The sequence below is a fragment of the Nyctereutes procyonoides genome, unplaced genomic scaffold, assembly GCF_905146905.1.
Source record: "Nyctereutes procyonoides isolate TBG_1078 unplaced genomic scaffold, NYPRO_anot_genome, whole genome shotgun sequence".
NCBI lineage: Eukaryota > Metazoa > Chordata > Mammalia > Carnivora > Canidae > Nyctereutes > Nyctereutes procyonoides.
Window position 1 is genome coordinate 8,639,901 of NW_026575142.1, and position 27,884 is coordinate 8,667,784.

The 27,884-nt window shown below is 39.1% G+C and overlaps 1 protein-coding gene across 1 annotated transcript in view; it reads left to right on the forward strand.

The window, feature by feature from the left end:
• Window positions 1–27,884, forward strand: part of CCDC141 (coiled-coil domain containing 141) — a 181,520-nt gene that overhangs the window by 55,487 nt on the left and 98,149 nt on the right. The window contains exon 6 of the mRNA XM_055308600.1: window positions 13,389–13,505. Within this exon, the coding sequence (XP_055164575.1) occupies window positions 13,389–13,505 (117 nt within the window). The remainder of the gene's footprint in view (window positions 1–13,388; window positions 13,506–27,884) is intronic.

Sequence of the window (27,884 nt, forward strand, 5' to 3'; positions counted from 1 at the left end):
AAATCCTTTTCTTCCAGGAATTTTTCTAATGCAGCTTCTCAACCTTAGCACTATTGACAGTTGGTGCTAGATAATTTTGGGGGGCTGTCCCGTGCACTCTAGAATGTTGAGCAGCATCCCTGACCTTACTCACTAGATGCCCAAAGAATATCCTTCAGTTGTGACAACGAAAAATGTCTCCAGGCACTGCCAAATGTCCCTGGGGGCAAAATTACCCCCAGATGAGAACCACTATGCTAGTGTAATTAGAAAGACATACATAAACAAATGAACAATGATAAGTGCTATAAAGAAAACCAAATAGGGCAATGAATTTGCCTTGTGTTGGTCTACTTTTAATCAGAGAAGGCCTCTCTGAGGAGGTGGCATAGAGCAAAGACCCAAATGGAGAGGCCTCCAGTCATACATTCTGCTTAAATTTTATCGCCGCCCCCTCAAGTCACCATATACTTTCCAACCCACCTCCACGCTCAGCCCTTTTGCCTGGTCTACTGCCAACCACGGTCTTGCCTCTGCTGTGTTTTACCTGCCAACCCTCATCCACTCCTCAGTTTAGATCTTTGCCCATCCCACCTTTACATGTTCATTACCCAGAATACTATTAACCCAGTGCAATAGTCTTAGTGATGATTCTGACAGAACAAAGGAAAATTAATGCTTAGGACAAGAATCAACTTAAAATTGTTTATCAGACAAGCATTTCCAAAGTTCCCTGTTTTCCCTATCGTAAGTGAGTCCATTATAATACTCTCTTTCTCTCTCCCTGTCCTTCCCTTCTCTCTCCTAATCCTAACCTGACCACATGTTCTGAGAGCTACTGTGCCCTTCAAGAAACCTTTCTCTTGTCTCTTTGCATTGAGTTCCTAATCCCAAACCCCTACCTCTAGGGCTTCCAGGTTTCAAAATGAATATTTTAACCCAGTCACATACTTAAGGGAAATCCAGGTACTTTGTCATCCCTGGAAATCAGAAAGACATCGCGATGATAACTAAAGTAAGGTATTGCAGAAGGTTTCTGACTTGCTGAATCCTCTAACTTATGGGGTCTCATCTTTCTTAGAGTATGTGTTTTGGTATGAGTATGTGGAAGAGTATGTGTTTTGACTGAGGAGGTGCTTTTTAAAAGTAGACTTCATTCTTTAGAGCAGCATTAGACTCACGGTAAAACTGAGTGGAAAGCACAGAGTACCCTCTCTTGCCACACAAACACAGTGTCTCCCACTATCACCATCCTGCACCAGAGTTGTACATTTGTTACAATCAGTGAACCTGCACTAATACATCATTATCACCCCAAATCCATAGTATACATTAGGGATCACTCTTGGTGCAATATGCTCCCTGGGTTTAGTCAAATGTATGACCTGTATCCACCATTGTAGCATACAGAATAATTTCACTGCCCTCAGCATCCTTTGTGTTTTGTCTATGCATCCCTCCTTCATCCTCATCCTTGGCAGCCACAGAACTCTTTACTGTCTCCATAGTTTTGCCTTTTCCAAAATGTCATATAGTTGGAAGCAGGATGTAGCCTTTTTGGATTGGTTGCTTTCACTTAGTAATTCACATTTAGGATACCACCATGTCTTTTCATGGCTTGATACCTCATTTCCTTTTAGTGCTGAATAGCATTCTGTTGTCTGTATTTGCCACAGTTTATTTATCTACTCACCTACTGAAGGAGATCTTGGTTGCTTGCAAGTTTTGGCAATTATGACTAATGCTGCTTATGGATTCATGTACAGATCTTTTTTTAATTTTATTATTTATGATAGTCACACACAGAGAGAGAGAGAGAGGCAGAGACATAGGCGGAGGGAGATGTGGGATTCGATCCCGGTCTCCAGGATCGCGCCCTGGGCCAAAGGCAGGCACCAAACCGCTGCACCACCCAGGGATCCCCTCATGTACAGATCTTAGTGTGGACATAAATTTTAATTTCATTTGAATAAATACCAAGGGATGTACTGCTGGCTCATATATAGTAAGAGTATGTTTATAAGAGACTGCCAAACCATCTTCTAGACTGACTGTATCACTTTGCATGCCCATCAGCAATGACAATTCCTGTTGCTTCACAGCCGAGCATTATCAGTATTATCAGTCTTGGACTTTGGCCATTCTGATAGGTGTATAGTGGTATCTCAGTGTTTTAATGAGTCTCATCCTTAAATTGGGAATAATAATTCTTAATTCACAGAGTTGTTCTAAGGATTAAATGAAATAACACGTATAAAACATGTAGCAAAATGCCTAGCATTCTAAGAAGTACTTAAAAAATACTAGTTTTCTTGTCCTCCCTTGCTTTGGTTAAGCTTACAACCTATGAATTCTTTCTCATCTGGTCCATAATCTTTCCCTTGGGCTTGGCATTACTGTTGGTAAAATTGTCAATGTCTCTTAATGCCATTTATTTCTCAGTGGATGCTCTAGGTAAAGTAAAGCTTTAAAAATGAATATTTGTGGTTAAGAGAACTGGGCTTTCAATTAGACTCCATTCCTAAGAGTCCCAAACCAAAATCAACTTTTAAAATAATAATACAGATAAATGTTATTTTTATTAAAATTGGCCAATAAAGAAGATAGTCATTTCTTTAAATATAAAATTTAGGCTCTTAAAAACACCCCATGTTATGTTTTCTCTTGTTAACACTAGTGATGAAAGCTGGAGTAGTTAATAAAGTAACTTGCTTCTGTGTGCTAGCTTGTAAGAGCAAAGATACTGGGTCCAGACTGTTGGCTGAGTTAAAGTCCCAGCACCACCACTTTACTAGCTGAGTAACAGCAATTATTTAACCTCCCTCAAAATCAGGTTTCTGTATATGATTACCTACTTCAAAGCATTGTTAGGATTATCAAACAAGTTATTATATGCCAAGTGCTTAGAAGAGTACCTGCCACATGGTAATTGCTATATTGGTATTTAGCATTTTTTGTTATCCTGTCTGAAAAGGATAGTGAAGACCCAACATATTGCCTACTCCCATACTCCTGCCCCCCTCTACCACCATGCTCAAGGAAAAACTATTCTTGCATTAAAGGCTGATCTCATTGTTTGTCTTGAGTTTAAAAGGTATGATTAAATAAAACTTTGATGATCTCAATAGCCATACTTGTTTGATGGACATTCAATTAGTAGTTTAAAACAAAGAGAGGGGTCCCTGGGTGGCTCAGTTGGTTAAGTGTCTAACTCTTGATTTCAGCTTAGGTCATGATCTCAGGGTTGTGAGGCTGAGCCCCATATCAGGCTCTGTGCTGGGCATGGAGTTTGCTTAAGATTCTCTCTCTGTCTCTCTCTCCCTCTGCCCACTACCCGCACCCCTCTCCCTCTTTCCTTCTTTCTCTCTCTCTCCATCTCTTAAAAAAAGTCACATTTTTTTCTGCTTGTCACTTAATAATGCTCATTTGTTACAAATGTCGATCAGACCACCATTCATATAGATAATTGCTGCTGGCATTTGGCTTACTGCCTCCTTCTAGACCTTTATATAAGCATGAGCACAGCCACAGGCACACACACATTTGTTAAAGAAACACCTAACCAAACAAATAAAAATTAATGGAATTAACTTATACATGCTGTATTATTACTTGATTAGTTAATTGAACAAATCATAGGTACGTTCTTGGTCAAAAGTACAATAAATAATTTTAATATAATATTTCACTATTTGAACATGCATAGTTTTTTTTCATAAAATATGGTTAGTATACAATGTTATATTAGATTCAGGTGTACTATAATGTTTTGACAGTTCTATATGTTATGTGATGCTCATGCTCATTAGGATAAGTGTAGTTACCATCTGTCACGATATAAAACCATTATACAATTTAAACAAAATCTTATTGATGAGAAAGTAGAGTCCCCCCAGTTTCTCAATATTATAAACAATAATTAATGCTTATTGTATTGATTATTGTGTGAACAAGGAAGTATTTTAAAATTCAGGTAGATACAAGCATAATTATCTTCCCTAAGTTTTTAAGATTTTTTGGAATGTTCTATTTTAAAGTTTTTTGATGCAATGGTGAAGGGTGGCAGGAGCAGCAACACTGAGTCAGATGGGAGCCTGTGAGATAGTAATTTGGGCCCCATGACTATCATGTTCCTGAATGAGCTACCTGATAATCCTAGAACATTGTGGAACCATGAGTTCATACAAAGGCACATGTTTCATTGGAAGGCAAAGACTTTTTTGTCAGTTTTGTACTTATTTTAAAGGAATGTAAGAGCTGTCAAATCTTACATTGATAAAATGCCAGCTTTGTCAATCATTATAACCACTTAAGAAAAGGGAAAATTAAGTAGAGAATTAGAGCAAAGATTACTGATGAATAATAATGTGGATGTCTGAATATCTGACGCATCTTCTCATATGAGGGCCATTTAAAAGATGCATTTAGTGCTTCTCTGTTTCTAAGTGCTTATGGCCTAATGCTTTGAACTATACAGTTCAGCTAATTTTCCTTTGGAAAAGAAATTAACTGACCAGAACGATGGTGATATAGGATTTACATCAATCACGGGGGGGGAGGGGGGGAAGCCCCAAATGAAAAACCACATACTTTTCTATCTTAATAAGGATGAGATAGTCTGATAAACATTATCATAGCATGTTCTCTCTTTATCATTGTTTTTCAGATGTAAAAATGTGCACTTACTTTACACTTAAAAATGAGCGGCTGGCTGACCTTTCTTCTCAACTCCAGCAGCATTTTGTTTTGCAGATAATCTGCTTCATTAATGAAAATCAGAAGCAGCTTGGAATATTTCGTGCATAATTAATTATCTTGGCAAGAAGATTTATGAATGTAATTTTTCTCAATTGCTCCAATCAGGCATAAGTGAGACAAACAAATAAATTAAAACTAAGTTATTCATAGTCTCTTTGTACAAGACAGTGTCAAGGACATCTAAGAGAATGAAGTAAGACATAAGGGCAGATAATTTCTTTTCACTACCCAGATCACAAATAGTTTTAAGATACAAATCTTTGCAGCGGGGGGAAAGGGGAATAGAATTCACATTTGGAAGGTTTTATAATTTGAGTACCATGTATATCATAATCGTGTAACCGCACGTAATCATATTCCTTATCTATAGGCAACTAAAATGACATCAAAGATGGAATATATAAGCACAGCCTCAGGAGACCAGTCTTGTACGTGGTGGGCAGCTATAAAACTGTCTGTGTGTGCGTGCATGTGTCATATACACATGTGCAAGTGTAGTCTCCTTTCTTTGATGCTGGACTTAGAGCTGAACGGTTGACCAGCTTAAATTAATATGAGATAACATAAAAGTGCCTAGTTGAGTGGTAAGTGTTTTTTAATAATAATCTCTCTTGGGCGTCTGGGTGGTGCAATCAGTTAGGCTTCCGACCCTTGGTTTTGGCTCAAGTCGTGATCTCAGGGTTGTGAGATTGAGCCCCATGTCCTGCTCCATGCTCAGCATGGAGTCTACTTAAGTTTCTTTCTCCCTCTGCCCTTTCCCCCTCGCTTGCTCTCTCTCTCAAAAATAAAGAAATAAATATTTTTTAAAAATCTGTTTGAATGCAGCTTTCTAACATTGACTGGCATAAACTCAAAATGAGGGTTGAATTATCTTGGAGATACTGGTATCCAGTAGCTCAGCCCAGTAACACACACATAACTTTCCAGCCGCTTGTAAATTAAAATTTATGGCAAGTTTTATTTTAACACATAGGCTATCTCTAGAATTTACTCTAAGACATGCCAACAGTGAATGCAAAGTATCTGAAAGTACAGGAGAAGCATGTAATTTTGAAAACAATAGAAACCCCTCTTAAATAGGATGCATGCTAACCGCTATTACTTTCAAAGATACTGATGTCAAAGGTCCTGACAGAGGTACTCCAGTGCAGATAGTATGGATATCAATTCTAGCTTTTACATTTACTAGTTACCTCTATGCTTCAGTTTCCTTTTCTGTAAAATGGGAATAGTAATAATATCTAGAGATTTTTATAGATGTCCTATAAAAATAAACAATGTTATATATGTAAAAATGCTTAGAGTACAGCTTGCATACAGTGAGTGCTCAATAAATGTCCAGATGTTCACCATATCACTATATACATTGGTGGGTACTTTCTGAGCTTTACTGGATAATCATTGGCTCATAAAATCCTACATTTTGGCCAGATCCCACACCAGTTCTTTAAATCACTAGGTAATCTTAGCTTTCTAAAAAATGCTATGATGTTGAGGGGAAATAAATGCCATTTCATGGCTTGGTAGTCAGCCTAGTTTTTTTCATAAAGTCAACTTTATTTGTAAGATAAAGTTTAAAGTTATTTTTTTCCCTCTTTCTTCACTCTTTAGCTGTTTATTAAAGCTCATTTATACATCTTATGGTTGATTATGTAATCATGAAGCTTAGTCATTTCTATATAATGTTCAATTGGCTTCCCAACATTTTAATTTGAAATAATGATTTAAGCCCTTTAATCAGTTGCGAGAGGATTGGGTGACTCACACTGTGACTGAATGACTCTCTCTGCAGTAATAGGACTGATGACAAAGCTGTCTGATGTCCCAAAGCCCTGGGAAGGGCTCCACATTGATCCCTGATCCTCAGATCCCTCCATCGTATCACAGTTAGCTGCTGCTACTTGAGCAATTTGCTAAGCCCCAGACTGACTGTGGATCTCCTTCCACTACTCCAAGCTCTTTTCCTTCCCTGTCCCTGCTGCTGGAGATTGTTGGGTTTTCTTTCCTCCTCAACACTACAAATACCCCAAACTTGCTGGGAAGTGGTACTCATTCTCTCCTCCACCTTAATTCTCATGCTCCCCAAAGACAGCCAAAGGGGTATGATTAATTTCAGTGCTTTTTTAATAGGGAGATTTATAAGCAAACAAAGTAAATAGGACACTTTCAAAAAATGACAATATCCCTTAAAATGTAACAGTTATTTATCCTGTCGATATAATAGGTCTGACTGATTTTTTCCAACAACCAGGGGTCTAGGCCAAAGCTGCAGCATGAAATCTACTTGGCTGCATGGCTTAGGAACTGGGATGGTAATGTGACAATGTCAAACTTTAGTCCCACTCCTAAGTAGCTTGGCAATGTCTGTTCTCTGTCTCTCTCTGCCTCTCTCTCTCTTTCTTGTACACACACACATACACACACACAGTAAATATAATTAGCTCCAGATTCCACTTATGGTGGAACCCCAGGTTATATTGGGAAAACCATGCCTTAGATATTTTTGGCAGAAATGCACATTGCTGGGACACTGGGCTAGTCTCTTTCCTTTCTTGAAATAAAGGCTTTCTCCCACTGCTGGGAGGGTTTGCCCCAGTGAGTCAGAGGTAATGCTAGAAATAAAATTTAGGCCCAGAGACATCCACTGTACTGATTTTATCCATTGGACTAAACAGCTTTCTTCCATTAAGTATTTGAAAGTAAAGAGCCTGCATAAGCAAGAGTTGAGGCCAGTCTTGGGAAGGGAGGAAGTCCTTAGTGCCATTTTTCTTGTTCTATAAATGTGAAAAGAAAAATGATATGTCAACACAAATCAGAATAATTAAATACATAAAATTGTGATTCTAGACAGGGAGATAGATTATCTGTGAAGCCGTTTATAAAGTAAAAAATTAACTTCATGACAAACAACATATTTTTGCTTTCCTACTACCCATCAACAGAGAATACTGAGATCCTATAATTTGTTGAGGAGATATTAATACCTTCCAGTTGACTTCCATAATTTATGGAGAGCTTCCAAATTCCACAAAAGAAATATGGTGAACATTATTCTCTTAGAATCAATGAAATGAGGTCCAAATATTCATGAGCCAATAATTAGTCCCAGAATGCGTCTAAAAAGAAACCCAATCCACGTTTTTGGCAGTAATGCTTCTTTCCTCCTCTGCTCTCAAGTCCTCAGGTACAAAGATTAGTGACATGCTTTAGTGTCTCTTTCCCTAATATACATGATCTCCTGATGGAGCAAATGGATATTTGAAGTTTTGTTATCATCTAATTAAATACAAAGCACATTTGACCATATTGCCTAATATGAAATAATTCCCCTACTATAAAAAAGAAAAAAAAAGTTGTTACAATACTAACATGCCTTCAAAAACAAAGTAGATGTTAGAACTGTCAACTGTGGCCATCTACTGTGATTGAAAACACCTTTGTATATGTGCGCATTTTTGATATGTGGAAGAGAGACTATCAAAAAGTCTTGGGTTAAAGAAGATAAATATCTGATGCCTTTTCTTCTCCTTTATCAGTTTTTGTCTCTAGTAGTAACTGGTTATTTGTCAAGAATTGTTCTGCACATGGAAAAGAAAATGAAAGTAATTTGAAGAGATTTTCATCTTCCCTTAAGCATTTCTGTTAAGGTGGTTTGAATAGCTTATTGCTGGCTCACCTCCTGCAGCACACTTTTAAACAAAGATCAAAAAAATAAGATCTGTTCTCAGATGGTGGAACAAATTGCACAAAAAGAGACTGGTTGTGTTTGGCAGTCTGATGCATCACTTTGGGCTGCAGCAGGAGTTCACCTTGTTGCCACGTGAGGTTTTTCTTCCGGACTGTCGGAGAGCATTTTCTATCACTTGTGTTCCCATGTGTCAGTCCTGGAATAGTCTTTAGAATTCTCAGCTTGCCTTAGCTGTCGCCTGTGCCCACAGCCAGCCTCTTGCTCTCAGGCCCTGTTCCTGATGGGCCTGCTGCAAGCATCTGTTCTCTCAAATGCAGTATTTCCACTGAACCCCCAACGTGGTACACGGAACCCATTTCCCTGTTAGACTCTCTAACTGTGGTGTTGTGTTTTGTTTTGTTTTTTTTTATCTTTTTTTCTTAAAAAAAAGATGGTATTTATTTATTCATAAGGGAGAGAGAGAGGCAAAGACAGTCAGAGGGAGGAGCAGGCTCCCTGCGGGGACTGGATCCCAGGAGGTTTTGATCCTAAGAACGTTTGTAAACATAGCCTGAGAAGAGCCATTTCTTCCCTCTGGAATCCTTTGGTTCTGCAGATGGTGGTGATGAAAAGAAAAACATGGGACGAGAAAGTGTGAGTTCTGACCATGACATTTCTGCCTGCGGGACTTGCCTCTTGTTGGTTGTGTGACCTTAGGCAAGTTGCTCCACTCCTAACACACCTGCTGGGTATGTTTTCCTCATCTGCTGAAAAAGAAAATCTCTCCATAGAGGAGGGATGTAAAGATTGCATGAGGTTACTTGTAACCTGCTTAGAGTTGTCCTTGACCCCTTTCTGCAAAGAGGGGTTTTATTTATTTCTCTTGCTTTCTTAACTCTTACCTCCCAGCAGGGTGTTAAGGGGATGGGTTGTCCAAGAAGTAAGAGCTAGCCCTTCCTCGCCCAGTTAGTGCTCTCCTCCAACCTTTCCCCACTTCCTGGTATGTGCCTGCATCCACTCTCCTTCATGTATCTTCAGACACTGCGCCTGCACATAATGCTGAAGTCTCACCTAATCAAAGAGAAAAAGGTGTGGAGAAACCCCATTGTTACCTCTGCTTCCTGAAAGCTGCCATCAAGATCTCTCCTTTATTGAACCAATAAGCTTCTCTGGGAGTATCATTAGTTCGACTTCTTTATTCTCCACTTAGTGGTCCGTAAATGCTTGCCAACCGAGATCTCATTTCACCATTCTCTTGACCCTGCTATTTTAAATTGCCCTTAATTAAAACTCAGTCCTTAGATCTATATTTAACCAACATGGATAGTCTGAATATCCTAAAATGGTCGAACCATTTCAATAAAGATATAATTCAAGTCACATAGGTGATTTTAAATTTTCTAGTAGCCACATTAAAAACGTAAAAAGTTACATGAAAAGTGAAAAGTGATAATATATTTTGTTTAACCTAATGTATCTAAAATGGTACCACAGTATTTAATCAATACTAATATTCTTAACAAGATATTTGTGTTATTTTTTTCTTCTTTTACAAAGTCTATGAATTTTGCTATGTACTTTATACTTGGAGTACATCTTAGTTTGGACTTGACAGAATCAAATCACTCAATAGCCATAGAGGATAGTGTGGGTCTACATACAGCATTGGAGGGGATTGTCCTAGAACTCCTCTTTAAAAAAATATTTTTTTAAATTTATTCATGAGAGACACACACCCACACACACAGAGGCAGAGACACAGGCAGAGGGAGAAGCAGGCTCCATGCAGGAAGCCCGACATGGGACTGATCCCAGGTCTCCAGGATCAGGTCCTGGACCGAAGGTGGCGCTAACCTGCTGAGCCACCTGGGCTGCCCCAAGAACTCCTCTTTAATTTCTATGGCAGCTCTCGGTTTTCATTGAACATTCCCGAATGCTCCCGCTTTGAATTTTTGCTGACTTCTTTCTCTATCTCCCTTCACTCTAATAGGTGCTCCCCTTCCCCACCCAACCATCCCCCCCCCCCACAAAAAAAAAGATCTTTATTCCTTCTCTTAGTTCTACCTCCTCTGGGCACTGAATACCTAGAATGTTATGTCAAACTGGTAGGATGATCATGAACACATTGCTTAGTTCAAACAGAAAGGTGGGAACTAAGAAGAAAGAGGAAAAATGTTCTAATTTTCCCCTTACTTCATCATTGCCAGGAACTGATTTCTGGTGTATACTCTGAATGTGTTTTTTTTTTTTTTCCCTTCCTCCCTTTCTACATCCCCTGAACCCTTGGCTCATTTCATCCTATTGCAAGGACCATATTCTACAGAATGTCCTGTGCCTCATTTACTGTACTTATTACTCAAGCTTTTGGACCGCAGCTGATATAATTTAAGTGCTTAGAAAAAGTGCTTTTGGAACATGTATGCAGCTGTCTGCAGTAGCTACTTGTGGGATGCAAGGACTGATTTATTGGGTGGCCCAATGTTATGGTTGACTAACGCTCAGTAATCTAGGGTGTCCTGCTTTTACCTCAGAAGGACTCCGAGAGCCTGTTCTGGGTGCATCCCACAGCACCACCTAGTAAATCTGATCCAAGAGGCTGCTCACGTGTGTGATGGATGCCTCATGATGAGATCGACTACTTAGGATCAACTACTTACTTCTGAGTTTTATGCCAACTTGTTTTTTATGTTTCCTCCCAGGGTGCATTTGGTAGTAAAAATGTATAGACCTAGAGAGTCAGGATGCTTTATCAGGAAAGCAGATACAGAATAGCAACATAGATCTTTAACACATTCACTTATAGGAAATGGCATTGCCACACAGGAATAGTATCCTCTGGGGGTTGAAATAGTATTTGCCAAATCTAGGGGATGAGGTCAGTAGATACCTTTTAAAAATCAAAACACTCCCTCCTTTCCGGCTTTCATCACTGCTGGCATGTGCTACATGACAAGTCTTTGACTCATAAAGTTGAATAGGATTATCTGAGGGTTCAGGGTCCTCACCTGTTTTTAGAGATTAGCAAACACCTGTTTGTACTCGTTTTTTTTATTCACTCAGATCCTATATTAAAGCTTTCCCTATTAAAACATTCTTGAGATTTCTGAGTTCTTCCCATGTTAGCTAAGAATAAATGAAACTTACTCCCAGTACTTAATAAATGCTCTCTTAAATTTATATTCATGATCCATTTTTCTTTGATGAAACCTTTAAATTATCCCCCTACTTGTGGTTTTATACAGGTTCACTGTATCTTTTGTGAGAAATTGTTTTTGTAAAAATTAAACAAATTAGTGAATAAACTTTATAGCTCTTATTAAAATACTCTCTGTGGGTTCTAATATGCATATTATATATATATATATATCACCTAGTTCTAATTGGGATAACAAAGACAGATTATCTTCAAATAATGGTAAATACATCAATACAATACTTCAGATATTGGTAATGTGTATATTGCACACAAATTACCAAATATTCTGGAAAAAAAATGAGATGCTTCATATCAAAACTGCTACAGGTTTGCCATTATTTTTTAATTGCTAAACGCTGGTTAGCAAAGATTTACAATTCAGGAAGCTGGAGAAACCCTCTTACCCCAAGCTGTGCTGTTTATTTCATCCTGAAAAATGCTAAGTGTTGATATAGACCATTCAATCTCATAATCAGCTTTGTGCTATCAGCCCTATAATAGTAATACCTCTTCTAGGTAACTCCTAACTTGACTTTTGTGTAGTGGCGGGGAGGGGATGTACATTTATTGTATGGAGCTTTAAGACTGACCTAGCTTTCTCTTTGACCACCTACTTCACACGTATCTCTATGTATTAGGAGTTCAGAGAAATCCTGAGGTTGTTGCAGGCAGGACAACATAGGTGGGGAAAAAAGTATAATATAATGTTTGGGCATTGCCCGCCATTTTAAATGGGATGCCAGGATTCATTTTTCAGGCTTGAAGTAATTCCACCCAATGACCAGGGCTGTAAGACTTTAGATTACCTAAGAAGGCAGCAGGGCACAGTGAAAAGAGCATGTACTTTGGAATAATGTAGGTTTGGAGACTATACCCGGCCCACCGCTTACTATATGGCCTTAGATATGCTGCTTCACCTCTCTTCATCTCTACAATGATGATATCATGCTTGTTAGAGAGCTGTTGAGAGAAATAGAGATGATGGCCAAAAAGCAAGTAGCGAACCGTCTATCCTGTTGTGGGCTCTTAAGGACCAGTAGCTGTGATGTGATCATGGAGATAACACTGTATAGGATTTGGGAGTAAAAATCTCTTTGCTTGAACTGGAATAAGGAATCTGCATCCATGTCATTGGCCCCATGTCCACTTATGTCATCATTTAAAAATGTACAGCTTCTTTCAAGTCCTTTGCTATTTATTGTTTCAACACTGTGTAAAGCACGTATTGTAAATCAAGTCTAAATGAATGTGAGTCATGCCCTTTAGCTATTTATAATACCAACAGAATTTTAATAACTTGTCTATTTACTTTCTGAAGACAGATTTTCAGCAATTGCAGCAATTGCATGGCTGAAATATTTTTTCATTGTCTTTGCAGAGTGGAAATATAATTCTACATAGCTATTTAATATCTTCATGTAGGTTTATATAACAATATTCACCTTCATCTTTTTATCCAGGGAAGATTTATATTCTAAAAGAATGCATGATTTATAGACTGTGGGAATCTATTCTGGTTCTTCATTTTTAGGAAATTTTGAACTATTTTCTTCATTCCATGTAGCCAACTGAACTAATATATCATTTTCATGCATTTTGGGGATTATTTTTTTCTCTTATATACAGATTAAATGAAGAAAAATAAACCTGATCATATTAATTTAATGTGTGAGATAAATTTATGTAGAAAGAAACTGAAGTAGCTTAGGTTTTGAAAATATTTCTGAATTTCGACTTACTTATCCTAATCATTTAAAATTTCATCTCTCTTTGTTGCTTCTTACCTAGGTTACTTGTTGGTTTCAGAAAACAATAAGAGATTTACAGGAACAAAGTCTAGGTTCATCGCTTTCAGACAATGAGGAACTAATCTGTAAGCATGAGGAATTGATAATAAAAGCAAAGGTAAGAAACATATTAAAAATAATTTTTAAATGAATGGTCTTCTTTTGAATATGCTTCTGTAGGTAATGTAAAGAAGTACTAAAACTCTCTCTCTGAATAATCCACTATTTACAGAGAAAGGATTCTGATAGCCTTAGCTAATACCACTACCTATTGACTGGGCTTTTAGAATAATAGAGAACAAAGCAGCCTCTACAACAATAACTATCATCTTTTGAATAGTTACCATGTATCAGCAGTTATATTAAGTATAAGAGAGTAGGAGTAGGTATTATTTTACTGATCAAAACAAACTAAACACAAAGGCTTGGAGATGCAAAGTAACTTGACCAATGTAATATATCTTGTCAGCGGCAGAGTTGGAATTCTTTTTTTTTTTTTAAGATTTTATTTATTCATTTATGATAGACATAGAAAGAGAGAGAGGGGCAGAGACACAGGTGGAAGGAGAAGCAGGCTCCACACTGGGAGCCTGATGTGGGACTTGATCCTGGTGCTCGATCCCGGGGCTCCAGGGTCATGCCCTGGGCCAAAGGCAGGTGCCAAACTGCTGAGCCACCCAGTGATCCCCCAGAGTTGGAATTCAAAGCAGATCTTATCTAACTCCAAGGCCCAGGCTCCTAAACTATATTCTGCTAGCTTTCTAAAAAAGTTTTTTTTTTTCCTGCACTAAGATTTCATTATGATTTCCAGGTGTAGTTTGCTTGCTGTTCTCATTTATATTTCCCTATTTCCTTAACGTGCTTCACCTTTCTTTTATTTTGCAAAAAAGTAATGGTCACCAGCCAGTCAACCATTTGTAGGTTTGTGGACTGTGCAAAGTGGAATCATGAAGTATTGAAAGCAAGATGAGCAGAGCATCCATGTAAAGGTGCTTCTCTCTTGATATTTGGAAATGGTGTCTTGTTATTTGGAAATTGAATCATTTGTATCTGTGGGGTCTATAAATACTTCCAGAGTTCTTCACTGATGTGAAGATCTCTAAGGAAACAAAAATCCATTTGTAGTAGATTGAATAGGAATGGTGAAAACTTCAATCAGTATCAAGACTTAAGAGAACTTTCCATTATTAATGTCTTGAGTGGTTGATAGTTGTAGGTACAGCCAAGTATTGAAGCTCTGGAAAACAATGGGCCAGCACTACTAGATAAGGGTTGAAAATAAGGAAGACAAATAAATAAATATTTACGTGTTTGGGAGGAAGGGATTGGTGGCGGGCAGAAAGGAGGATGGGCATGGAAGGAGAAGCAGTAGACTGCATTTATCTGGACTGAAATCTCATAGGAATCATAATGCTTTTGTTTGTTTATGGCTTCTCTCTGAACACTGCAGCATACACAAGCATTCCATATGTTTGGTCTGAATATTTGCCGGATTGATAAAAGATGCAATTACAGAAGACTACTATGACTGATGATTTTTAAAAGTTCTTTAAAATGCTCAGCATTTGGTTGATCTGTTTAGGAAATTAATTTTCTTCATTGAGTTTAAACAGCAGTTTACTCTGTGGGTGTCACAAGTTTTATCAGTGAAAATTCCATCAAATTCCCTAAATGTCAAACACAAGAGAGGACCTGAATTGCACAGGATGGCTGCCTTATTAAAACAAACAAAAATGGCTTATTTACGTTATTTAGTTATACTTGGGGTTATAGTCCCTGTAACTATAGACTAATCATGGTTTCTCACAGTCTGGATAAAAATATTTGTTTGACATACAACCTCAGTTCTTTTTTTTTTAATTTTTTTTAATTTTTATTTATTTATGATAGTCACAGAGAGAGAGAGAGAGAGAGAGAGAGAGAGAGAGGCGCAGAGACATAGGCAGAGGGAGAAGCAGGCTCCATGCACCGGGAGCCCGATGTGGGATTCGATCCTGGGTCTCCAGGATCGCGCCCTGGGCCAAAGGCAGGTGCCAAACCGCTGCGCCACCCAGGGATCCCACAACCTCAGTTCTAATAGGACTTTGGCAAGTTCTGTTGTATAGATATTAATGTTCTACTTCTATCCTCAAAGTTTTAACTAGCTCCTAGTTCTTTATTCTTAGGAAATGCCTGACCTAGCTCACTAACTCTCCTAAAGCGCTTTTTCTATTATTTGGCCCTCTTGCCAAGTTTCTTGACTTCACTGATTCCATTTTTCATGCCCAATGCCTCACACTGATTCTGCTTCATAATTGTTTTTACTTGCTCCATTTGTCTAATGTTCTTCCTTATATCTTAAGGTATACTTTATTCACACATCAAATGTTTGATCTCTCCAGTGCCTTAATTCTACTTCCTCTGACTCAGGTATTTCAGTGTGTTGCTTGCGCTCATCAGATTATTATTTTACCTTGAGCTAGTATTCCTTTGGGATATCAGCAATTTTGACTGGTAAGGCATGGGAGGTGTGAAAGTGGGTGATCTAATCTGTCACCTTCTGGTGCAGGGAGCTTCTGTTGTTACATTAGGGCTCAATCATTCGTGGTCTTCCCCTTGACCCCAGATACCTATAAAGGATGGGATTTCTTGGAGGGCTTCCCCCTGATTGGACTCTCAATCCTGCTTTATTCTAAGACTCATGGGGTACTGGACCAAAGAACAAAGACCCCAGACCCTGGGAATGTTCTGTCCTGTTCACTTAGTGAGAGTTGGAGATAGCTCACTAAGAAATAGGTCAGTTTGATTACCTCTCATATTTTAGCTCTCTACCTGGTAGATTCCAATGCTGTCCTGATGTTTCTTCTCTCTGGATGCTACTAGACCGGCACTACTCTTTTTTTTTCCTGAAAAAGGTACATTGACAACACTGACCAAGCAGATGGGGAAAGAAAGCATCATACTCAGCAAGTTCTCCCCTGGCATATCTCCCATCATGATATGTAACTTTATTCTATTCTAAGCCATATGGCCCTGACACCAAAACCCAACCACCTTTTGGCTCCTCAAGGAGAGTTCTTATACCTGTAAACTTTATTCTCACTTTGTTGGCCTTTAGAGGAAGGACCAGCTACATTATATGTAGAATCAGAGCAAAATGAAAACATGGAGGAATTTCTTAATAAATTATTGAAATTTCAATACAGCAACAGCAGAGCGTTAAATCCAGCATGTGGCTCTTCTAAATTCAGGGCTCTGTGTGATGATCTGGGTCCTTTGCCCATAAAGCCAGTCCTATCTACAGTATTAAGATTTCTGACAGGACCTACCAATCTTTGCTGGTTAGATGCTTTCCTTAGCTACCTCTACTGACCTCTTCCCACCTAGATGAGCAAGTTTTCTGAAAATAGATTATAATGTTATAATGGGTTGCATCCACATGATAAAAAACAGATTCAAATCCCTGCTGTCACTCACTATGTAACTTTGGGGACATTTGACCTCTTTGAGCCTTACCTTCCTCACCTATAAGGAGGGAGCATGAAAATTCAATTAGAAAATATCTGTGAAAACACTCACATTTTAGTTGTGGCTCAAAAATGTTTTTCTTTTCCCATCGATGGTGTAAATGTTCAAATAGTTTTCATCTGTGCTTTTTCACCCATCTCATTCCTTGTTCTTACAGATGGATTCTAATTTTATATGGCTTTAAACAGGAACCAGCATATTATGTTTTGGAGTTTTGTTTGGGTGTCAGTATGAGGACAGGAAGGGGAATGTGGCTTCCAAAGGAGATTTTATGTATGAATAAGGCCTCAAACTGGGAATTCATTAGTGAAACTCATATAAATAACCTGGTAACACAGGGAAAGTAGGTGTTTCTGCTCCCCACAGCTAAACTGAACAGCAGAGAGGTGTTCTGTATTGATTTTTTTAAAGCAGTAAGGTTTTTAAAAATAAATTTTGAAAATGCCTGTATCATTTCTTACTAGAATATAGTCAAATAAGAAATATGGAAAACTTTCTATCTTAATAAATGTGATGCCTTATTCAGAATGTGTTGAAATAATTGAACCAAATTTTTATTATAACCTTTGACTATAAATAAATCATGTTAAATCATTACACTTTGTTTTACTAAATGTGAAAAATATTTTTCTTTTACATATGTAGCAGATAAAGAAATAGCAGACATTGATGATTATCAACTACCCTTTTGTTGAGACTTTAAATACTCTTCAATTTTATCATGTATTAATTTGATTCCCCAAGGCTTGAATTCAAACTTTAGAGCTCAGAGTTGGTTTTAGAATGTATTAACATAATATGCAAATAAACACTTTCCTATTATCTCATTTGAGGAGGCATAATCATTCCTTCTCCTGCAGATCAGAAATAATGTTCATATAAGAACTGCCTTCAAGAATGAGCTTGTAGGGATCCCTGGGTGGCGCAGCGGTTTAGCGCCTGCCTTTGGCCCAGGGCGCGATCCTGGAGCCCCAGGATCGAATCCCACGTCGGGCTCCCGGTGCATGGAGCCTGCTTCTCCCTCTGCCTGTGTCTCTGCCTCTCTCTCTCTCTCTGTGTGTGACTATCATGAATAAATAAATAAAATCTTTAAAAAAAAAAAAAAGAATGAGCTTGTACTTCTGTTGAGAGGAAAACTTTTTCTCTTCCAATTTGTGTCAAGTGTTTGGGTGCCTGCAAATTAATTGACAACAGACAGATTAACAGGAATAAAGACAGGCTTATTTTCATACATACATTGCATATATGCATGGGATGTCCTAGTAATGGAAATCTGTTTCCAAAGTTGAGGTTTATATATATCAATTTAACAGAAAAGGGGTGGGGAGATTAAGGCCTTGGTGGAAGAGTATGGAAGGTTCTATCGGGCTTTTTGCTTCTAATGAAATGGGCAGTCTGTCTTCTTCCTGGCTGAAAGTTTCCCAGTGGGAGAGTTTGTGGTAGCTAAATTGTACTCCTTGGTAGTAAGGGTCAGTCTTCTTTTAGTTAGGAAATGCCCTGGGAAGAGGGTTAATGGTAGCTGTATTTTCAGGAGACTCTGCTTAAGTTTAAGTAATATTTCTGTGACTGCTGATTGTTCAGGTGTTTTCAGTTTAAAGTAATTTTCATACCACTCTGATGGACTTTTAATCCTCTCTCTAATATTGCTTCAAACCTTGGTTCAGTTCAGACTGTTTATAGCTGGTGCACACTAGAATCACCTGAGCACTTTGAAAATATGCAGAAGTCTGGATCTCATGTCCAGAGATTCTAGGTAGTTTGGAGCATTAGGATTTTTAAAAATTAATTAATTAATTAGTTTGAGAGAGGGGCAGAGATAATAACAGAAAGCTTGAGTGAGGAGGAGAGGGAGAAGCAGGCTCCCCACTGAGCAGGGAGCTGAAAGGGGGGCTCTATCCCAGGACCACAGGATCATGACCTAAGTCAATGGCAGATGCTTAACTGACATCAACTCTTGGTTTTGGCTCATGTCATGATCTCAGGGTCATGAGATCGAGCCTTGCATCAGGCTCCAAGCTCAGCGAGGAGTCTGTTAATATTGAACCCTCCCTGCACTCATTCTCTCCTTCTCTCTAAAATAAATAAATAAACCTTAGAAAGAAATTTATTGTTAATCTTAAAATGATGATGTTTCTATAAAAAAAAAAGCAATCCAAATCTTCTTCTCCTTCTAAAAACACTGGAAGATCAGGCAATATCAGGCTCACTTTTCCATGTACACATAACAACATTTGTCTGGAATGTTATAATAGCTATTTCCTTTAGAAAAGACACGTGCACTCCAGTTTGCCACAGTCCCTGCCATTCCTCATTATTACGTCCCTTCCCACCTTTGCTTCACCTCATTCACATTATGTGCCTGACCCCTATAAGCATTTGGCTTGGAGAATTGACGAGCAATGAAGTACCATCCAAGTGTAGTAGTGGCTTAAACTGATTTGCATTTTTGAAAATTACGTTGGAAACTGAAATAGAAGAATAAGAGGTAGTGATATTGAAGACAGAAAAGTCACTTAGAAAGTTATTGCAATTTTGATGAGAGTAACTTTAGGTAAAGTGTGATGTATTTTGAGATAGAGGCTATTAACCACCATATTAAAAGTTTAAAGGAGACTTATAATCGTGTTGTTCAATGGGTGGCCCCTAGAAAGCAGCAGCAGCAGCATCTGGAAGTCTTATTTTTTTTTAATTTTTTTTATTTATTTATGATAGGCACACAGTGAGAGAGAGAGGCAGAGACACAGGCAGAGGGAGAAGCAGGCTCCATACACCAGAAGCCCGACGTGGGATTCAATCCTGGGTCTCCAGGATCGGCCCTGGGCCAAAGGCAGGCGCTAAACCGCTGCGCCACCCAGGGATCCCTGGAAGTCTTAGAAATACAGAATCTCAGACTCTAGCCACCGAACCTATTGTGTCAGAATCTGCATTTTAACAAATTTCCCCAGAGGATTTGAACTGACACTAAAGTGTAAGAAGCACTAACTTAGAGGTTTTTCCCATATATTTCATGTATGTCCATATTATCCTTAATATTCCAGATGACTATATATTGTTTATAAAGTCCTTGGTTAACAGCGATCCTTGGCATTCTGATATATTGAAACATTATCTTCAATGTTTTAATATAGTAGAATTCACATTCCTCAGCTTCAAGATTAAAACCATCTTCCCTGATTCATCATCTAATCCGATTTTCCAAGTCATTGAAAATATTTTCCAGTTGTTGCTGACTGATTTCATAAATTGGATTTGTGACCTTGGCATCAAGTTCCTTTAAATAATATTATTTGGGGATCTTAAAAAAATACCACTGCTTAGATCACATATAAACTTTGTTTAGAGGAAAAGTCAAGTTTAAATTTATAAAATATTTACAAATGTAAGATAAAAAAGTAAAGCAGAACCTCTTGCAAGCTTATTTGAATATTCTAAATGCATAATTATCATCAATAGAACCACTACAAGCAAGTGGCTCTTTAAAATATGTTTAGGTGCACCTGGGGCTCAGTTGGTTGAGCATTGACTCTTGGTTTCAGTTCAGGTCGTGATCTCAGGGCGGTGGGATTGAGCCCTGAGCCCTGCATGGAGCCCCACCTTGGTCTCCAAGCTGGGGCAGGTCTGCCTCTGTCTCTCCCCCTGCCTGCACTCTCTTATGTGTGCGTTCTCTCTCTCTCAAATCAATAAATAAAACTTTTAAAAAATGTTGTTTTTCTGATTATGTTATACATTTTCATTTTAGAAAAATTAGAAAATACGTAAAACTAAAGAAAAATTAAAATCACTTCTGCGTGGGCATGTATGGAAATGAGAAGGAAATATAAAACATACATAAAATTGAATATCTCCAAACTGTATATGTGTGTATAATACACTATATATGTTTGTTTTTATTTTTAAATTTTTTAAATTTTTTTATTTTGTGTGTGTGTGTGTTTTTTTTAATTTTTTTATTTATTTATGATAGTCACACACACACAGAGAGAGAGAGAGAGAGGCAGAGACACAGGCAGAGGGAGAAGCAGGCTCCATGCACCGGGAGCCCGACGTGGGATTCGATCCCGGGTCTCCAGGATCGCGCCCTGGGCCAAAGGCAGGTGCTAAACCACTGCGCCACCCAGGGATCCCTTTGTGTGTTTTTATATGCAAAATTGTTATGTATTATTTTTCAGAATGAGTTTTCTAATTAGCATTATATCATAAGCATTTCTCCATTTAAATGCATACTTTATTATTATTATTATTATTATTATTATTATTATTATTTTATTTGAGAGAGAGAGTGCATATGGGAGAGAGCACTAGCCAAGGGAGAAATAGAGGGAGAGGGAGAAGCAGACTCCCTGCCGAGCAGGGAGCCTGACATGGGGCTCTATCCCAGGACCCCAAGGTCATGACCTGAACCAAAGGCAGACACCCAACTGAGCCACCCCGGTGCCCATAAATGCATATTTTAAATATGTTTAATGACTGCATGTTATTAAACCATGTAAATGTATCATATCTAATTTTTCTTCTCATTGTGGCACATATTAATCTATATAAAGAAGCTGACTATTCTATTTGAACTTTCATTACATCCCCAAATTCTTTCATTGAAGGTATGTGAGAAAATGATAAAATCATTATAAAACATACTGCTTTTGTAAATCAGCTTACATCGTCTCTGATGATTATGGGGAAAACGAGCAGAATGAAGCAGAGTTTGTTTCTTTTTTAATGTCTCATGTAATTTAAAAACTGAAGTGGGGTCTGGATCTGAAATGTCTCCAGGCAGAAATTAAGTGAGTCCCCAAACAGTAAAGTCACCTGCATTAGTGCATTTCAATTCCTCCGTCTTCATTTTAGTGAATAATTTGTTTTACTTGTCTGATTTTTTAATGAACTTCCCAATTAAAAGCAGATGTCACTTTTCACAGAACATAAATTAGAAACAATTCCATTACTAACAGGCAAAATAAGTATAAATAGTACCGCATTTGCCTGCAAGCATTGGGAAAATCTACAATGTGATGGGATTTTCACACTGGTAAACTTACTGTAGCCTTAACTTGTGGGTTAATTTAAAGCTTAGTGAACCATATGTTTTCATTTCCAGGGGAAATTTGATTTAGAAAGTCCCTCAGAAATATTTATGCTCATCTATGAAGGGGGTGAGTTAAAGAAGCAAATGAAGAACATTGTACTCTGCGATCACTAGGTTTAAAGCTACCTGCTGTCGTTTTGTTTACAGAATCTTCACCAGCTCGTTAAGTTTAAATGCTTAGAAAAAGTTTCCCCTCTCTCTTTTTTTACTTATGACTTTTACAATAATTCTTTAAACATTTTTCTTCCACTCCCCCTTCCCTCCCCCCACCCCCTCCTCCCTCTCCGTCCTCTCTCTCCTCCTCTCTCTACCTTCCTCCTCCTCTTTTCCCCCACCTTTTCATCATTTATCAGCCCTTAAATAAAATTTCAACAAAACATGGCTTTGCACAGTTACTATTATTACAACTCAAGGTAAATGTGATCATGATAATAACAGTGGAAGTGAGTCTATCTGAAGCGGACACCAGAGAAGGCATTTTCTTATGGCTTAACATGCTCATGCCTTAAATCCCTACAACCTTTCTGTGCTACAGCAGCATTCACTTGGAGAAGATTCTGGATACCGTGGCCATAGATCTCCTTTACGTTCATCACTCCAAAGGCCTTTACCTCACCTTCCCGGCCTTGTGGACACACTTGGCTCCAGAGCATTGCTGATCCTGCTCTTCCCTCACCCTCTTTCCTTTTGCCTTTTCCTGGCTTCCCTCCTCAAACTCTTCTACATAGGCCACTGGGACTACTTGCGAGTAAACTCAGTCACCCATTTCTCTCTGTTTCTACTCCAGAAAAAAAAAAAATGCAACACTTGCATAATTTTTCCAATTAGATCATTTTTAAAGGACGTGATCTATTAGCAGTGAGCCTTACGAGTTCCTTTATTTATCACCTGTTAATTCCCTGCTCCATTCCCCATAATAACCAGTCCCCAACTTTTATCCTCCTTTAAAACTCCCAGCCAGGTTTTACTTAAGTGCACAGTCACTTGGCCCTGAGAGGTGAAATTGCTTGACTCTTTTCTTTCCTGCCCTTGTTGGCTCTTCCACCTTCTTCTCCCCAAGTTGCTCTCATTCCCAAATCTAAGCCTCCACCCAGCGTTCCCGGTCCCACCTTTCCCATCTCTTCACTTTGAAGCTCTCTTCATTTTTCAGTCACCCTTTCTCACCTTTCCTCAATTACGTTTTAGTCTCACAAAACTGAAAACAAAGGCATTGCTGCTCACCCTTAAGAAAATGTTATTGCACCTTCTCCTCGGCTACTGACGTGGCTTGATTTGTCCTTTCCACCATTTCTACCTTGATGTCGTTAACACCCAGAATCTCAGAATGTGACCTCTTTTGGAAGCATGGCGATGGCAGATGTAAATGGTGGAGATGAGGTCATTGGGGTGGACCCTGGTTTTATGTGGCTTTTTAAAAGGAGACATTTGAATCCAGAGGCAGACGCACACAGAGGAAGGATGATGTGAAGGGTCACAGGGAGAAGATGGCCATGGACAAGGCCAGGAGAGGGGCTGGGAACAGGTGCTTCCCTCATCACCGTCAGGAGGAACCAACCTTGCCTACACCTTGACCTCAGACTCCTAGCCTCCAGAACTGTGAAAGAGCACATTTCTTTTGGTCAGGCTGCCCAGTTTGTGGTGACCTGTTACGCCAGCCTTATGAAATGAATACAACTACCTCATTTTCTGCCTCCTGCCTCCCTCTCCCCCCATTAATCCTTTCCCTGCATTATGAGAGACTGTTGTTTCTCAAGTAACTGATGACTGGATGCTCTGTGCACTTGGCCTCGGAGACACTGTTTCCTCTAGTTCTCCCATTTCTGGGATGGCTCCTTGTAAATCTTGCTCAATGCCATCTCCTCCTCCAGTCTCCCTTTGCTTATCATGCTTAATCTGTGGCTCTTCTCTTGTTTCCTGCATTCTTCATGTGGCCTTATCTAATCCCACAATGACAACATCACTTTTATCTTGATGATTTCTAGACTTTCAAAAAAACAAAACAAAACAAAACCAAACCCAACCCATATATCTTTTCTCAACTCGTCTTCTTTTTAGAAATTCCTATTGAAGACTTACACATAGACGTCTTGCTAGCACTTCTAACTAGCTAGTATCATTACTTTCCCCATCAAACCCTCCTGTTTTCTTTCTTGGCTAGAGATTTGCAGTCCTTCAGCCACCAAGTTCGAGACTTCAGGGTCATGTTAGAGCCTCATTCTCACCCTCTCTCTCTGCAGGTCAGATGACCTCTCAGGGTGAGTCCATTCTGACCTCCAATCTCTTTCTCCTCTTCTCATCCTAAGCCCACCACGTCAGTTTGGATGCCTGGAATCTTTGACAAAGGCTATTACAATTACCCTGAGTAGTGGTATGGATCCAAGCCTACAAACTACAATATTTTTTCCTGAAGCATTGCTTGTTTACCTCTATATATTTTTTTCTTTTTAATCAACATAAGCCTGATTCTGAGCTCCCACCTTCTAACTGGAGGAACACCCAATCTCTGTGGTTATTGGCATTCCCTTTCCCCAAGGTGCTCCTTTCACCATAGCATCGGGAAGCCCCTCTACTCATCAGTCTACTCTGACTCCCTCTGAAACAGTCATTGTCTCAGCCTGTATGGAGACTGCACTTTCAGTGGCTCTGCTGCCTTTGGGCTCGTTTGAGGCCCTAGGATGGCCCAACTTCCAGTCTCCTGGGAGGGAACTCACAGCCATGCCCAGGGAAGCCTTGTGCTTCACCTGGCACTGCCCTAAGGGGACCATCCATCTTCTCATTGCCTCATCTCTCATCCAGCCTTTTCTCTGATGCTGGCCAGATCTTCCCATTTTTGATAACCTCCACCTCTGTCTCCTTCTCCTTCAGCACACCTATGATAATGTCTTCAATAGACATGGTTTATTGTTGTTGTTTTGTTTTCTTGACCAAAGACAGGAGGGGAAATATCTTGCCGGTGACTTCTGTTTTGGGTCTTAGTATGAACTTCACTGAGGCAAATGGGACATAGATAATATTGACTGTCTTCTTAAAGCAGAGCAGATGGGATAATACAGGAGGAACATAGTAAATCATCTTGCCACATGCCTCTCTAGCATCTGGGCCTCCAGTCTTTGAATTTTGCAATTAGTCCTTTATGCTGTCATCAGCCACTTTTGAACAAACTGAGATCAGGCCAGTTTTTTCTCAAGCACCTCCTAAAATTCCCTTTGGGTATAGAATAAAGTACAAGCTCGCTTTTGTGGCCTTAAAAGCCCTTGTGATCTGCCCTTTGCCAACCTGCCCACATTACCTCGCTGAATCCAAGTTTCCTCGGACTGCTTATCACCCCCATGCTTACCATGCATGTTCTCACCTGAGTCATGATGTAGTCTGTGCCCTCAGCATAGAATTCCTTTTCCCTCATTTCCTCTTCTTCTTTTTCAAAATTAATTACAAATTAAATTGTTCAAGTTGACATGTGAAGAGTGAGGCTAAGAAAACAGGCATAGCCTGAGGTCAGTTTGGTTAGCAAAGAGGAGGAGGAGGAGAATGAAAACAGGCTGTGCCGTCAAAATGAAACCAGGGGCAAAGTGTTAATGACTTAGAAAGGCTGAGCAGAGAGAGAAGCTCTAAGCAGAGTTTGGTACGTACTTCTAGATTGGACCCCACAGAAGTTAGCCAAGAAGCAAGACAAAGAGAGTGGCGTTCCCATTTAGGATGTCTAGACCACATTTTGAGGTAAGTACAGTGGGTAGGGAGGATCTATTTAAAACTCTGTCTCCACTCCAGAGTTGGAGGATGCACCTATGCAAATCTTAGTCAGGTGACCTTGGGGCACAGTGTCAGTTCAGATTCCTTCTCTGGGAAGTTTTTGATCCCTCCCCCCACCCCCAGCACTTGTCTTTCCCTTCTTTTCTCACAGACCATTGCTTATTGTTTAATTAAAGCATCTTTTCCGTCCTTGCTGGCATTTCAGTTGTTCACATGTCTGATTCCACAGATTTTTCTCCACAACTCTGAATTTCCTAAAAACAGGGCCATGGCATATTCATTTCTGGCTTTCCTAAAGCACCCAGCAAAGGAGCCTGGGACACCTCGTGTTTGTTGGGTCGGTAGATGACTCTATTAGAACGGGAACTGGCAGCAACATGTCACCCTATGTTGGCCCTTGCTGGATTTCTAAATTGCTCTGGTTTATAAGTGACTTTAAGCTTGGCTGGGAGGTCATGAGTCATTCTCTCTACTGCAGAATTATCATCAAGACTATGGATTAAACTAAATTTGATAGGAAGACTTGATTCTAAAGCAACAGAGAAATAATGGCTGAAACTTTGTGAAAGACGGATGCAGTGCTACAATGCTCAAGTGTTAAGTAGAAAGCAATCTGATTCACACTCATGTGTGAATGTCTGCCAACTTCTTAACTATCCTTTACTTTTGTTTGTTTGTTTATTTATGAGAAAGAGAGAGAGCACATGAGCAGGGAGAGGGGCAGAGGAAGAGGGAAAGGAAGATGGAAAGAATATCAATCAGATGCCACCCTGAGCATGAAACCTGATGATGAGCTCAATCTCACAATCCTGAGATCACGTCCTGAGCCAAAACCAAGAATCTGACACTCAACTGACTGAGCCACCCAGGTGTCCCGCTCTTTATTTCTTTTTAAAATTCTCTACCACCTCATTCCACTTCTAATTTTTTTTTTAAGTAAATGTTTATTAACCCAAACACAAGAATGGAATTTCAGGCAGTGTTGAAAAGTGAAGTGATTTGCAGAGTGGCCAAATGCAAGGCTGCTTCTAAGTTTTACTTACTATTAAAGATAAAGCCCTGGGTTGGTTTTTTCTTTTTTCTTTTTTTCCCCCCTTGGAAGTTTGTACCTCTTACTTCCCTTCACTATTTTGCTCATTCCCCACCCCTCTCTCTTCTGGCAACCACCACTTTTTTTTTCTGTATTTTCTGTTTCTGTCTTCTGTTTTTGTAGTTTGTATATTCATTTGTTTTGTATTTTAGATGCCACAGTTGAGTAAAATCATGTGGTATTTGTCTCTATCTCTGACTTACTTCACTTAATATAATACCTTTTGGTCCCAAACATTACTTTATCTTCTAAAGCTGAAATCTAGCACATCCTATCATGGTAGTAAGACATTGATGGGGAATGCAGGCATAGAAAGGGTCTACACGGTGAATTCCTTGTTAACCTGATGTTTGTAACACAGAGATTCACTGCATTGTAAATGTAGAGATTTCAGTTCTTCTTTTTCAGCTTTGTTGGCATATAATTGACACATAATATTGCAAGATATTTAAAGTGTACATCTTGATAATTTGATATATGTATACACTGTGAGAAGATTACTCCCATTGATTAACACATCCATCACCTCAGATATTTATCTTTGTGTGTGTGTGAGAACAATTAAGTTCCACATTCTTAGCAAATTTCAATTATATGATGGTGTTATCCACTGTAATCATCATGTTATACATTAGATCTTCAGACCTCATTCATCTTATAGCTGAAAGTTTGCCCCATGTTTTACCGATCTCTCCCTTTTTCCTCTCTCCTCCAGCCCTTGACATCCACTTTTCTATTGTCTCTGAATTTGACTTTTTTTTTTAAAGGTTCCATATGTAAGTGATAAAAACTCTTAAAGAGGGGTGCCTGGGTGGCTCAGTCAGTTAAGCATCTGATTCTTGATTTCGGCTCTGGTCATGGCCTTAGGGTCATGAGATGGAGCCCTGCATTGAGCCCCCATCCACGCTGGGCATGGAGCCTGCTTAAGATTCTCTCTTTCCCTCTCCCTCTGCCCCTCTCCAGCCCCCTGCTTGAGCTCTCTCGCTCTCTCTAAAAACAACAACAACAACACACTTAAATTAAAGATTTTCAGGATCCCTGGGTGGTGCAGAGGTTTGGCGCCTGCC